The following is a 12323-nucleotide window of genomic DNA, read 5'->3' on the forward strand; positions in this document are numbered from 1 at the left end:
CCAATAAATACCAATATTTTATATTTGCTTCATTAATACAAAAATGTTTGGCTGAAGGTACCTCTTTTTAATCTTTAAAGTGATTTATAAATACTAAACAATAAATGAAAAGTTAAAATTAATTTGGTATGCTCCTAAGAGTCTAGAGAGGACTTGTAAAGAGAACTTAATTGTAAAATATATGATTATGATTTCAAAATTAGAATAATTTGGCTAGAATACCTGATCTACAACTGTCTTTGGGAACTGACTATGATATTTTCTAGGTTAGATCAAATTCAACTCTAAACCTTGACATTAAGAAGGATTTGTTACATAAAATCTTTAGCAGATAGTTTAGCTAATAAAAATTTTATAGTAACAGGAGACTATATTTGCCTACATAGAGTTAAATGTGATGACTGGGAACATTTTAGAAGTGGAATTGTTTGAAGTGGCACTATCTCTCTTTACATATAGTACAGAGGAAATAGTGTCTTTTGATACTAAATGATACATAGAATTTGATTTTGAAAACTCACCCCTATCTTTTCACTCCACATCTTGCTTCTTGTATCCTCACACTTTCCACATTTCACCCTTCTCTCCCCTGGTTGTCTTACTGAGCAGAGCATTGTCTAATTAAATATACTTGGAACTTTTTTAGACTTTTAATATATCATTTCTTCATTGAAAGCCATTTTTTTCTCACTAAATTCTATATCAAAACAAAAATTCATTAAATAGGCTTCAAAGTCAGGCTGTGTTATTTCCACTCTTTGCATTCCACTGTGTGAGCTAGAGAGGTAGGCAGAAGCTAGGCCAGATACGGTTTTCTAAGGAGTCTAGACCTTGTAGCAGCAATAAGGAATCACTGAAGAGTTTATAGCATGCAAATAATACCAGAAGTTTTATATCTTATAAATATCACTTCAGCAGTAGTGAGGAGAGCAGATTGGAGGAGATGAAGGCAAGAAGAAGGGAGATAATGAAAATGACATTGCAGTAGACCAGACAGAAGAGGATATAAGTAGACAACAAATATAAAAAGTGTTAAATTAACAGAACTGATAATATTCATCTTCTAATGACAGGGGCTTGGTGATGGCATGAAGGGAAAGATAGAAGCAGAAAGTTAAGGAAAAGGGAAAATCCTAGGATGAATTGCAGGTATTTTACTTAGTTTTAAGTATGTTGAAGGGGCTGCAGATATTTGACGTACATCCAAAAAGAGGCATACATAAGAATTTAGATTTACTGATCTAGTACATACAAGTGATATCTGGTTTGAGGAGACCGATGTGAAAGTCATCAGCATAATGGTGAAGCCACAGGAATGAATGAATTCACCCAAACAAAGTATAAGATGAAAAAAATGGTCAAGGACAAAACTCTGGAACGCATGAACATTTAAGGGAAGGGGTGAGAAAAAGAAACAGTCAAATGAAACCAACAAGGGATAATCAAAGTAGGCAAAGAGACAGGAGAAGGTGATATGAGGGAAGCCAAGAGAAGAGAAAATGGCCAATCATGTTAAAAGCTGCAAAGAGGATAAGAGAAAGAGAATCCATTCAGGGTTGTGGAACCTACAGCCTCAAGGCCACATGTGGCCCCCCAGATATCCAAGTGCAGCTCCTCGACTGAATCCAAAATTTTAATTCAGTCAAAAGGCCATACTCAAGGATCCAGAAGGCCACATGTGGCCCCAAGGCCGCAGGTTCCCCACCCCTGCATGAGAGTAGAAGTCCAATTGCAGTGCATTGAGTGAATGGTAGGTATAAACGTGGAAACAATGAGTACAAACTGTTTTAGGAGGGAAACACAATAGTAAAGGAGGAATAATTTTTAATACAGATGCTTGGAGGAAGGAGCCAGGAGACAGAAAAGGCCATGGAGTAGGAGGTAAATGTGATCAAGAGGTCAAGTGAAAATATTTGCTTTAGTTGGTAAAAGACACACATTGATCAGAGACCAATCAAAGGATGTGGAGGTGAGTAAGGACCAAAAGACCTAAGGATGGAGATAAGAAGTTAAAGTGCATTCATGATGGTATGGATTTTTGCAGAGAAGTAGAGGCTCAAGGCCACCTGCTATCAATGTGATGGGGCAAGGTTGGGGGTTGACCAAAGTTCTTCAGGATGGAAGAAGAAGCTGCCCAGAGATTGGACAAATAGTGAGATTTCCAAAAGGTACAAAAGGAGAGCCAAGTGATATTCTCCAGCAGCGTACCAGAGTCTGGATAGACAGGTCAAGAAAGGGAGGTGTTGGGGGAGGGACATGCAACAGCAAGGGAGCTAGGGAGAGGAAGGTACTGGTGTAATGTGACGAGAAGCTGCAGCAAGGGGTTTGGGGAGAAAGGCAGTCTCAAAAAAGAGACAGCCTGGGGGAAGAGGATGGGACAGACATGGAGGGCTTGATGGGCAAGCAGGGGAGACTGGAGTATGTGGACAAAGAGATGTAGGGTCAGAGCCTATGCCTACTTTTCCACCTACTTTGAGTATAAATCCCCATTTGTCCAGGTATCTGGGGGCTACCTCATTTCTCAAAGAATGAATACCTTACCTGGAATGACCTCTACCCCAGAACCTTCTCTACAATGTCTTCCCTGACTACATGTCTGAAATACATCCCTTTCACCACCCCCTCCCCTCTCTATGCCCTTATTTTGCTGTTTCTTCACAGGACTTAACTCTACCTCCAATCCTTTTACATTTACTTTTTTTTTAATTTGCTCCATACCCCAAGGGTAAGGTCCATACCCCAAGGGATGGCTATTTAGAGGCAGTGTATGGATGCATGCACGAACACCAGAGCCAGACAGCCTGGGTTTGTATCTGGGATGTGCTGTTATTAGATAGATAATGCTGTTTGGCAATTCATTTAGCCTCAGTTTTCTCATTTGTAAAATGTGGATTAAAATAATAATCACTTCACAAGGTCAGTGTGAAGATTAAGTGAAATAATTATATAAAAAACTTAGCAAAGCACCTCATGGACAATAAGAGCTCAACATACATATGATGCCAATATGATGACAACAGTTGCAAATAGTTCTTAAGAAGGGCTATGCTTATTTCAAAAATGACATGAAATTCTAATAGTCTAAATGGTTGCCTAGCTACAGTTTGATCCTCAAGACTAGAAAAAATAACGGAGGACATAATAATAATGGAATGGCTATTTGGTGCCAAAATTTCTTAGACTACAAGCCACTGGCAATACAGTATTTACCAGAACATTTCTGCCAGTACTTAAACTCTTTTATTCCACTGACAGTTTCTCAGTCATACCAGTTATAGTGAGGTTATTTGGCTATAAGAGCTATTATGGCAGATGTTTATGGTCTCAAAGGGAGTGGGATCTGTGCGAGCATTTAATTCCACAGCAAGATCCCAAATTAGTTTCATTATTCTGGAGAGTATAACATGGTGAAAATTGGCCCACAAGCCTCCATGGGAGAATGAAATGATGAGCTAGCTATTAGATAACCTCTAATGATGTTTTGGTATACAGTTAAAAGGGAGGATGCTCTAAATAATTCATAGTGGAGAGTAAAAGACAATCGTATAACCATAGAATAATGTTTTCCACGAGACATAAAAGAATTTACTATACCAAGCAAATTTAAATACTCCTTTGAAAATAAATAATTGTCTATAGGTTGAAGCAGAACACATTTCTTCACATTCCCAAATTAACAGACTGTAAAGATGGCTTTGCTTAAGGGCAAAAAAGTAAATTGGGGAAAAACGTGAATTTGGGAAAATTCCTTGCCTTTGCCCTTCCATCAACCAGCCCATGCCCCTTCCCTTGCTTTAGCATCACACTGCCACTGGGCTGACCATGCCAGCACTCTGTCTTGAATTTATTTTCTCCTGGTTTTCTGATCTACACTTATGCTGCCCTCTTTCCTTTTTCTTTAACAAAACTGGTTGGCTCCTTGGCTTCTGCAGCCAGCTGCTGGAATGAGATAGACCCAATGCACATCAAAAGTTAGAACAATTGATAAGCTAAAAAGAATTAGTGGGTTTTATGCTTCTCTTGTGCCACCCAGCTTTTGGTTACCCTCCCAGGAGAATCGGGTCTCATAATATGACACTAATGGGCTAAGCCTCCATGGTGGAATTAAGGCATCCCAAGGATTTAAGCTCTAGGGGGGTGAAGTGGTCAGGTCAGACTTCTTGCGTCATCTATGCCTACCATGGTGCCTGGGCCATCAGAAGTACTCAATAAATAAAAATACCAAAAGAAGACCACAGCCTTAGAAAAAGCAGAATTAGTGTGCAACTCAACTCTTGAGACAGCACTGGAAACCTTGGGATAACAGAGGACATGTTCAGCCTTTCTAAAATCATAGACAACTAACTATGAATATGTAGAAATAACAAAATTCAAGATTTAAAACAGAATTTATAAGTCACTGCTCTGCCTTCAAAAACAAGCATTACCCCTGAGGCTGTAAGAAGTTGCCTAAATGTCATTGAGAGAGAGATCAAGGTAAGACATTCGGAGAAAAGTATGACTCCCCACATTTTTTCTGCCCCTTGGCTGGAATTTCTCATGATGAAAATAACTCTTTGAGGTTAGAAAATGATAATTTGAGGTGAGAAAATGACAGGCACAATGCTTGGCCCATAGTAGGTACATAGTTAAAAAAAAGAATGAATGAATGGAAGATATTGTCAGAACTTGCTTAGTTGAAAGGACCATCTGTGAAGAGCAATCTTGGGTGGTGCACAGACAAAGGGCAGGCTGAGAACAGGGCATATGGTGGAGAGAGAACAAGACTGGACCCCGGGGTACAGTAGCAGCCAAACAGTGAGAGTCAGGGCACAGGCTTCTCCAAAGTTAATGCTGGCTCTTTTGCAGTGTTTTACCTTACTAGGACCACACATAATGCTGCTTAATTTTGCATTTTTTAAAAAAGAGATTTCCCCTTAAAAATAGAGGAAGGTGGACAAAGGGAATCATTAAATCTAAACAAAATGGCTGAGACAAAACACTTCACTTTCTGGATCATTTTGCATTCTGCCAGACACTTTTTTTTTTTACATTTTAAATATTTTAATTTTACTTCCATTCAGTCTCTATTCATTTTTAATGTTTTATAAAATTCATATACCACAAAATTTACCCATTTAAAACATACAAGTAAGTGGTTTCTACTATATTCACACAGTTGTGTAACCTTTGTCACTAGCTAATTTTAGAACATTTTATCCTCCAATGAAACCTTGTACCCATTAGTAGTCTCTCCCCATTCCTCCCTCCCCTCAGCCCCTGGCAACCACTGATCTACTTTCTGTCTCCATGGATTTGCCTATTCTGGACATTTCTTATAAATGGAATAAACTAATACATGGTCTCTTGTATATAGCTTTTTTCACTTAGCATAATGTTTTTGAGGGTTCATCCCTGTTGTAGCACATGGCAGGACTTGCTGCAACTGCTAAATAATATTCCACTGTACGGATATGACACATTTTCTTTATCCATTCCCCAGTTGATGGACATTGGGTTGCTTCCACTTTGTGTCATTATGAAAAATGCTGCTATGAACATTCCTATACTAATATTTGTGTGGACATATGTTTTCATTGCTGGGTCATATGACCATACACTCAACAGTTTACATAAGCATACTCTATGCTTAACATTTTGAGGAACTGCCTTTAACTGTTTTCCAAAATGTGTCAGCCACTCTGGAGGTATCAATGTTTTAGTTCAACATATTCTGTTTTGTGAGGGACAGTGAAATAGTTTAAAAACCAACCAACCAAAGAACAGGTAAGACCATAACCTCAAAAGACCTAACAGTTTGAAATAGAACTATAGACACAGCACTGGAATACCTTGGAATTTTGTGATTCAAAAGCCTCATGCATGACACCAAGGGTACCCCAGGCTAAATCTGCTATTCCTTGGCTTAGTAATCAACATTCTGGCTTTTTTCTGATGACCTCCACGTTTGCTTGCTATGTTGGCACTTGTACTGAAATCCCATTCTTCCATCTTATTAAATGTAGGCAACAGTCAACTTTAAAAAAGTTTCTATTTTTAGGAATTTTGATATAGCATATCAAAATATCTGGCTATATATAAATGTACTATTTAATTTCAACATTAAAAATTTTATCAGACTTTCTTAAATTGCTTGTGGGCAGATATTAGGTTGTATCCCTAGTGCTTTATGATAGGAGTTAGGGAGGCAACCATATTTGTTGAATTGAAACTAAATTGCTTTTACCCAAGATTCTAGCAAATAACTTTTAACTTGCCATACACAAACAAAAACTAATAGTCTAGGTACACAAAATGCAACATATGAAACTTTTGTGTGGATATGTGTATGAACATGCATGTGAATATGTTTCTGACTGTACAGTTTAACCACTTTTACAAAAGGACTACAAGTGATAAGCATTTTGGAAAATACATGATGAATATTTTATGTTTCAGCAGCTTGCTTTCCCTGGAGAACAAATCTAAAGTACTCCTTTTACAACATTTCTAACAGAAATCTACAAAGGCAAGTTAAAAAAGAACACACATCTTTGCAAACAGGTTTCATTCTTCTTGAAAAGACTTTAAAATCATATATGCCTGCCCTGGGATTTGGTGGTCCTACGCTAAGCTTAGAAAGAAAAATACATTGAGTTTATCTGTTAGAACTACTTGAAATAAAGGCAGTCACCTTTTAAAAGGGCATATCACACAGAGTGACAAATGTCAGGTACGATTTATAAAAATTCAATAGTATAAATATCTGATTGTTACTTTTCACCAATTCCTCAAACTCTATGGTTTAATATTTTAATGTGAGATAGAGAAACAATTTTTTCTAAAATACTAATACTATGACAACTTCATATCCTGGCTGTAAAAAGAAGCTCAGTAAGTCAATGATAGCATTCTTGCAACACATATATTTCTCCCTAGTTGGTGAAAAACATGCTGCCCTGTAGATTTCCTTTGTCAATAGGAAAAAGCGTATTTCAAAGATTAGATTTACAGTCTAGGAAAAAATCATAAAATTTAAATCCACATGAATTCATAAAATTTGTGAAATTTTTTTGAACTGAGAAATATTAAGGAAGAATTAAAGTGTGCCTAGACTTCTGTTCATGTTTCAAATCAATATAGCTATCTGTGTTTTACATTAAGAAAAACCAGAGGCAGTGCTTGGTGTAAAATGTTCTGTAATCCTGGTTAAAATTAGCAATTTAAATTTGCTGAATGAGGTTACAGTGCAATATCTAATGCACAAATCACAGAGATTTGAGTACTTGCATAGTTGTTAAAAAATGTATCAAAAGGTCATAGGTTAACAATAATGAATGTATGCTACATTATTATTAAAATATGCAATCTTTGATAATAATTTATTTGTTTTACAAATGCATTGGGGGGTTAAAATTTTTGAATTCATCTGTGACAAAGCATGAAATTCAATATTGCTCACCATGACCAATCCATGAAATTTGTCAACTTTGTTCCTGATTTTCACAGGGCCTTCCTCTTAGATGAAATGACCCATTGAACTGAGAGCATAGCAATTTTTTCATCTATGGTAAATCAGTTTAGTTTCCTAGGATTTATTACAGGCTTTAGACTTGAGCTTTTTATGATTATGAACCACTATGTATATAATCTCAACCGTATGGTGATTTATCTCACTGTTTTTTCCCCTTTCTGAAAGCAGTTTTCTAAAAGTAGTTTTTAACTTGGGTTGCTAAAAAGAACAATCTGTAAACAATGGGTTTATTGAAAGTCAGAGGTGAAAATTATAGGAAAATTGAAATCAAGGCTGTTAATTATTCTCAGAATATCTAACACAAAAGTCTCAAATTCATTGAAAATCAAGATTTATATATCCTCTTACTGGAATGTTATGAAAAGGAATACTTTACCTATTTATCCTAAGAAATAGAAATATTATGTGAAGTTTTTACTATCCAAGAAACGAAAAACATACAAAATAGTCTTTCAAGATAAAAGTGACAATTTTAGAGGAGGGTTTAAACAAAATGGTATTAATGTTTTATTATAAGATCTATTTCAAGGCCGGGTGCAGTGGCTCACACATGTAAACCTAGCACTCTGGGAGGCTGAAGTGGGAGGATTGCTTGAGCTCAGGAGTTCCAGACCAGACTGAGCACGAGCAAGACCCATATCTACTAAAAATAGAAAAATTAGCCAGGCATGGTGGTGTACACCTGTAGTTCCAGCTACTCGGGAGGCTGAGGCAGGAGGATCACTTGAGCCTGGAAGTTTGAGGTTGCAGTGAGCTATGATGATGCCACTGCACTCTAGCCCAAGAGACAGAGCACCAGTGTGTCTCAAAAAAAAAAAAAAAAAAAAATCTATATCAACTTCTTCTATATCATTACAAATTTGAATCGAATTAACCAGAAATCAAAAGTAGGTTAAAATTTTTAGATTTCTCTAAATTTTTTTGTTGAGCTAAATATTTCAACATTTTTCAATGTAATTAATTATTTCTATTTCAATTTGCCATTACTAGCTAAGACATTAGAGACTAATATTAAAAATGCAAATCTATGGCAGATTAACTGAAAGTTGTGGAGTGATTAGATCTCTTTAAGATTTGGGTATATTTTAGAACCATTTTAAAAAATTTATTTTTATTAGAGTATAAATCACTTTATATACAATTAGAAACTAAAGTATATTTTTAAAAGAGCAAAAACCAACTAGATATGATTTTCTTTTTCATAGAGTATCACAAAATGACTGAAATAATCAATCTGTTAATATAATTTGATGATTTAAACAACTCAAACAGTGAAGCTCAAAATGTTCCTGAATGTATTGGAACTTAACAGAATGGAATTAACCAATATATATATAACACATTTTGGGTTAAATTGCTTTGAGAATTAAGAAACCGCTATTGGTTGGTGTTAATTTTATAAAATAGCCCAATTCACAATATTAGAAATGCATATCAAGAAATTTCCACTTGCTACCTCACACAACTCAGTATATGAAAATAACTTTGTTAAATCACATTATATTGTATATCATGATAGTTAAAATATATTTGATACTTACTTGTATAATTCTGTTAATGGTGAAGTCAAAATGACTAATGTTGTAAATAGATTATTACAATGGGTATGAATTTTTAAAATTTTATGATCTGTATATTCATGAGGTTTCAGAAGTTTCTGTACAGATGTACAAACTGACCATAACATGTTCTCAGTGCATATTAAAATTGTTGTGACATCAAGTCTAATGGAAAGAAAAATAAGAAAAAAAAAATCATGTTAAACAAAATAATCTCTTTGCTTGGTATATAGACTTCCATCCATATCTCTTGTACTATATGCATATGTAAGAATAGAAAGATTTGGTTAGATAGCAGAGCTTCAGAGATCAAAAACAGATAGAAAGCATCAAAGATACCTTTTGAGTTTCCAGGTGTTAGATGACTCAATACCATTATCCTTAAGAATGGTGAGGTCTAGAATAATGTTCTAAGAGTGCTTTTTTTTAAAAAAGAAAAAAAGTTTATTTTGGATTGTCAGGATTCTGTTCAAGAAAGTCAAGAGACTTTCCTTGAAATTACATTGGGCAAAAAGAAGCTAGATGAAAAGAAAAATTTGCTATTATCCACATAAATATGATAGGTAGAAATTTGGTAGCAAACAGTTCTCTCACCCATGTGTATGCTGTCAAAAACAAAATTCACACAGTTGGTAACATGTTCTCTCAGTGAGTGGAAGATGAGAAGAAATGACAACAGAAGCTCAAATGCAGAAGCCTATAGTTTCAGAAATTTATAATATTAAATAAAGTTGTGAAAATATGCTGTATTGCTTATCTTATTCATAGACTTATTTCTTTGTTTCCATCTTTCTTGAGTTTTAATAGGGACTCAAAGATCTGTTTCAAGATTATTTTGGTATATGACTAAATTGAACATACCTCAGTTAATTTCCCATTTTTTTCTTTTAAACTCAGAGTTGAAGAAATAGAAGATGGAAATTTTGAAGCGATAAGAAGAAAAATAAGTTTAAGCATCTTTTAAAATGACATTTTGGCCTCAAATTTATTATGCATATACTAAATTTATATACATTAATAATATATAATACACTTATAAGTTGTATATGTGGTTGGATTATATAATACTTCGAGGCAACTGAAATATTAAAAGCAGTAATAGCCTTTAGGAAGGTTTTATTGTACTTTGCATACACTTTCTCTAATTGCTAAATAAACAATTACTAGTCCAAGATATATGTATGTACACACATATACATAATCTGATTTCTAAAATAATGATGGTTTAGGAATAACCATTTAAATAAAAATATTTATATATTTTACTTACAAAAACCAGAAGCAATAATTCTAGCATTGTATGGCATTTTTATGCAACCACCCAGAAAAGAAAACCCAAAAGTCTCTATAGTACAGTTAATTAATTAAATATACTACCTATTTCATGAGCTAACAGTAAATCTGATTTCACAAATATCTCATAATGACTTGCCAGCTCATAGTCAAAAGTGATTTATACTACATAAGGAAAAGAATGAAGGTATTCTTTGCTCTCAAAAGGAATTTTCCATCTATTCTTCAGAGCTCAATCCTTTTTTTTTTTTTTTTTTTAAAAAAAAGCTTGGTCTGTAATTCAAAACAGCCTGTGTAAAATACCATATTTATGAAACACTGTAGCAGGACCTAAGCGCCCTTAAAATTGCAGCATGCTTTACAAGAACATGATCAGGAAATGATTTCTCCTGCAAAAAAATTAAAAAAAAATCCTCTGATGTCTGTAGGTTCCTCCTCAAATATATCTGAAAAAAATCTTGTATACCTAAAAGGTCTTAATCACATTAGATAGAGTATTTATTTAACGAAAAGCCTCCTCTTCATATAGACCATTGTTGTCATGTAAGCACATCTGTATAATATTCATTGCCTAGGTAACTCACAGAATTGCACTATAATTCAGTCTTTTATTTAATGCTCAGTAACTTTGCTCTTCATTTTCTGTGATTTCACACTTTGTTGAACTGACTTTTCGTAATACACAGTGAAAAGAAATGAAAAAATAAGGGAAAAAAGGAGAGAATTAATTAGAATATATTAAGGAGAAAAATGATTGGACAAAACAATTTCCTTAATGAAGATAACCTTCTATTTATAGGCTTTAAAAAAACAACTAAAATCCCCTGGTTGCACAGAAACATTGCTCCAGCATAGCACAGCTGCTTTTTTCTCCATTTCAGAGCCTTAATTTTCTCTCTTTATCTCATTAAACTTTGTATATATATGTCCTAGATTACAAGACATCTTGAATCGTTTTTTAGAAACAAGTAGGTTCTATATACAATTTTAAGATGAAAAAAGAGCAAATTTATTTTGATTCAGGTTCCACATTTCTGCTGAAGTACCTCAGGAGAATTGAATATGATTTCCTTTCAGATGTTAGAAACATGTTAAATATACAAGGAGTAATGTCATGAGATTCAGAATAACATTCTGCTTTAGACAAACGGATGAAAAAGTTTTCTTGAGGAACAATCTTTTTCAGAACTTCAATTACCTTATCTGCGGAGTTCTCTTGTAACTGGGATGGGCCCGAGCGTATCTGGAGGCCAGTAGACCCAAAGATTTCTCCAGCACTTCTGCTAGAATCTCCTGGGCTAACTTAGAGGACAGAATGGTCCAGAGATCGTGATGAAGAGCCCAGCAGAAATAATGCCACATCTGGATTGAGAAGGAGCATCTTTCCCCCTGACAAAACCATCACACATTAAACAACAGAATCACATCTTCCTAAATGTCAATTTGCTTCCTATCAACCTAATTAGTTTAGGCTGAAAGGAAATAGCTGGAGAGTTTGACACACTAGATGACCAAGAAAGATTTTTGACAAGATGTAAAACATCCTTATTGACAAAGGAACGTATGTTTTATTTCAATTACAAGAGTGGATATTCTAATGCAAAGCCATTTAACCTAGGATATTCTTGATTTACCTACTCCTAGCCTAGGGTTTAATATTTACTTTTAAACAATCAGCTTTGTAGTTGCTGAACAAGTCATACTAACTAGTTTAAGATAGTGGACTGATTCTTCTAAAATTAAAATCTGTTTTAAATTGTTTTAATAGATACATTTTTCTATTAGCATCATTGAGGTAATTTTATAAGTGCTTCAGATTTCACATTATAATGAAATGACAGGAACAAAAATAAACTTGCATACTATAGTCTTATGAACATTCTTGAAACCAAGGGAGATTGGTAACTATTGAAGATTATTACATTAGGCTATTTTGCCTCTGGTGAAATTTGTTTAAT

General features: G+C 34.6%; 1 protein-coding gene across 1 annotated transcript in view; it reads right to left on the minus strand.

Annotated features, from left to right (window-relative positions):
* The window catches only part of KIAA0825 (KIAA0825 ortholog), a 353138-nt gene that overhangs the window by 239930 nt on the left and 100885 nt on the right, over nt 1–12323 (minus strand). The window contains exons 11-12 of the mRNA XM_045566564.1: nt 11564–11754; nt 9055–9237 (exon numbers count right to left, since the gene is read on the minus strand). Of these exons, the coding sequence (XP_045422520.1) occupies nt 9055–9237; nt 11564–11754 (374 nt within the window). The remainder of the gene's footprint in view (nt 1–9054; nt 9238–11563; nt 11755–12323) is intronic.

This window comes from Lemur catta, chromosome 12 (genome assembly GCF_020740605.2).
Source record: "Lemur catta isolate mLemCat1 chromosome 12, mLemCat1.pri, whole genome shotgun sequence".
Classification (NCBI taxonomy): Eukaryota; Metazoa; Chordata; class Mammalia; order Primates; family Lemuridae; genus Lemur; species Lemur catta.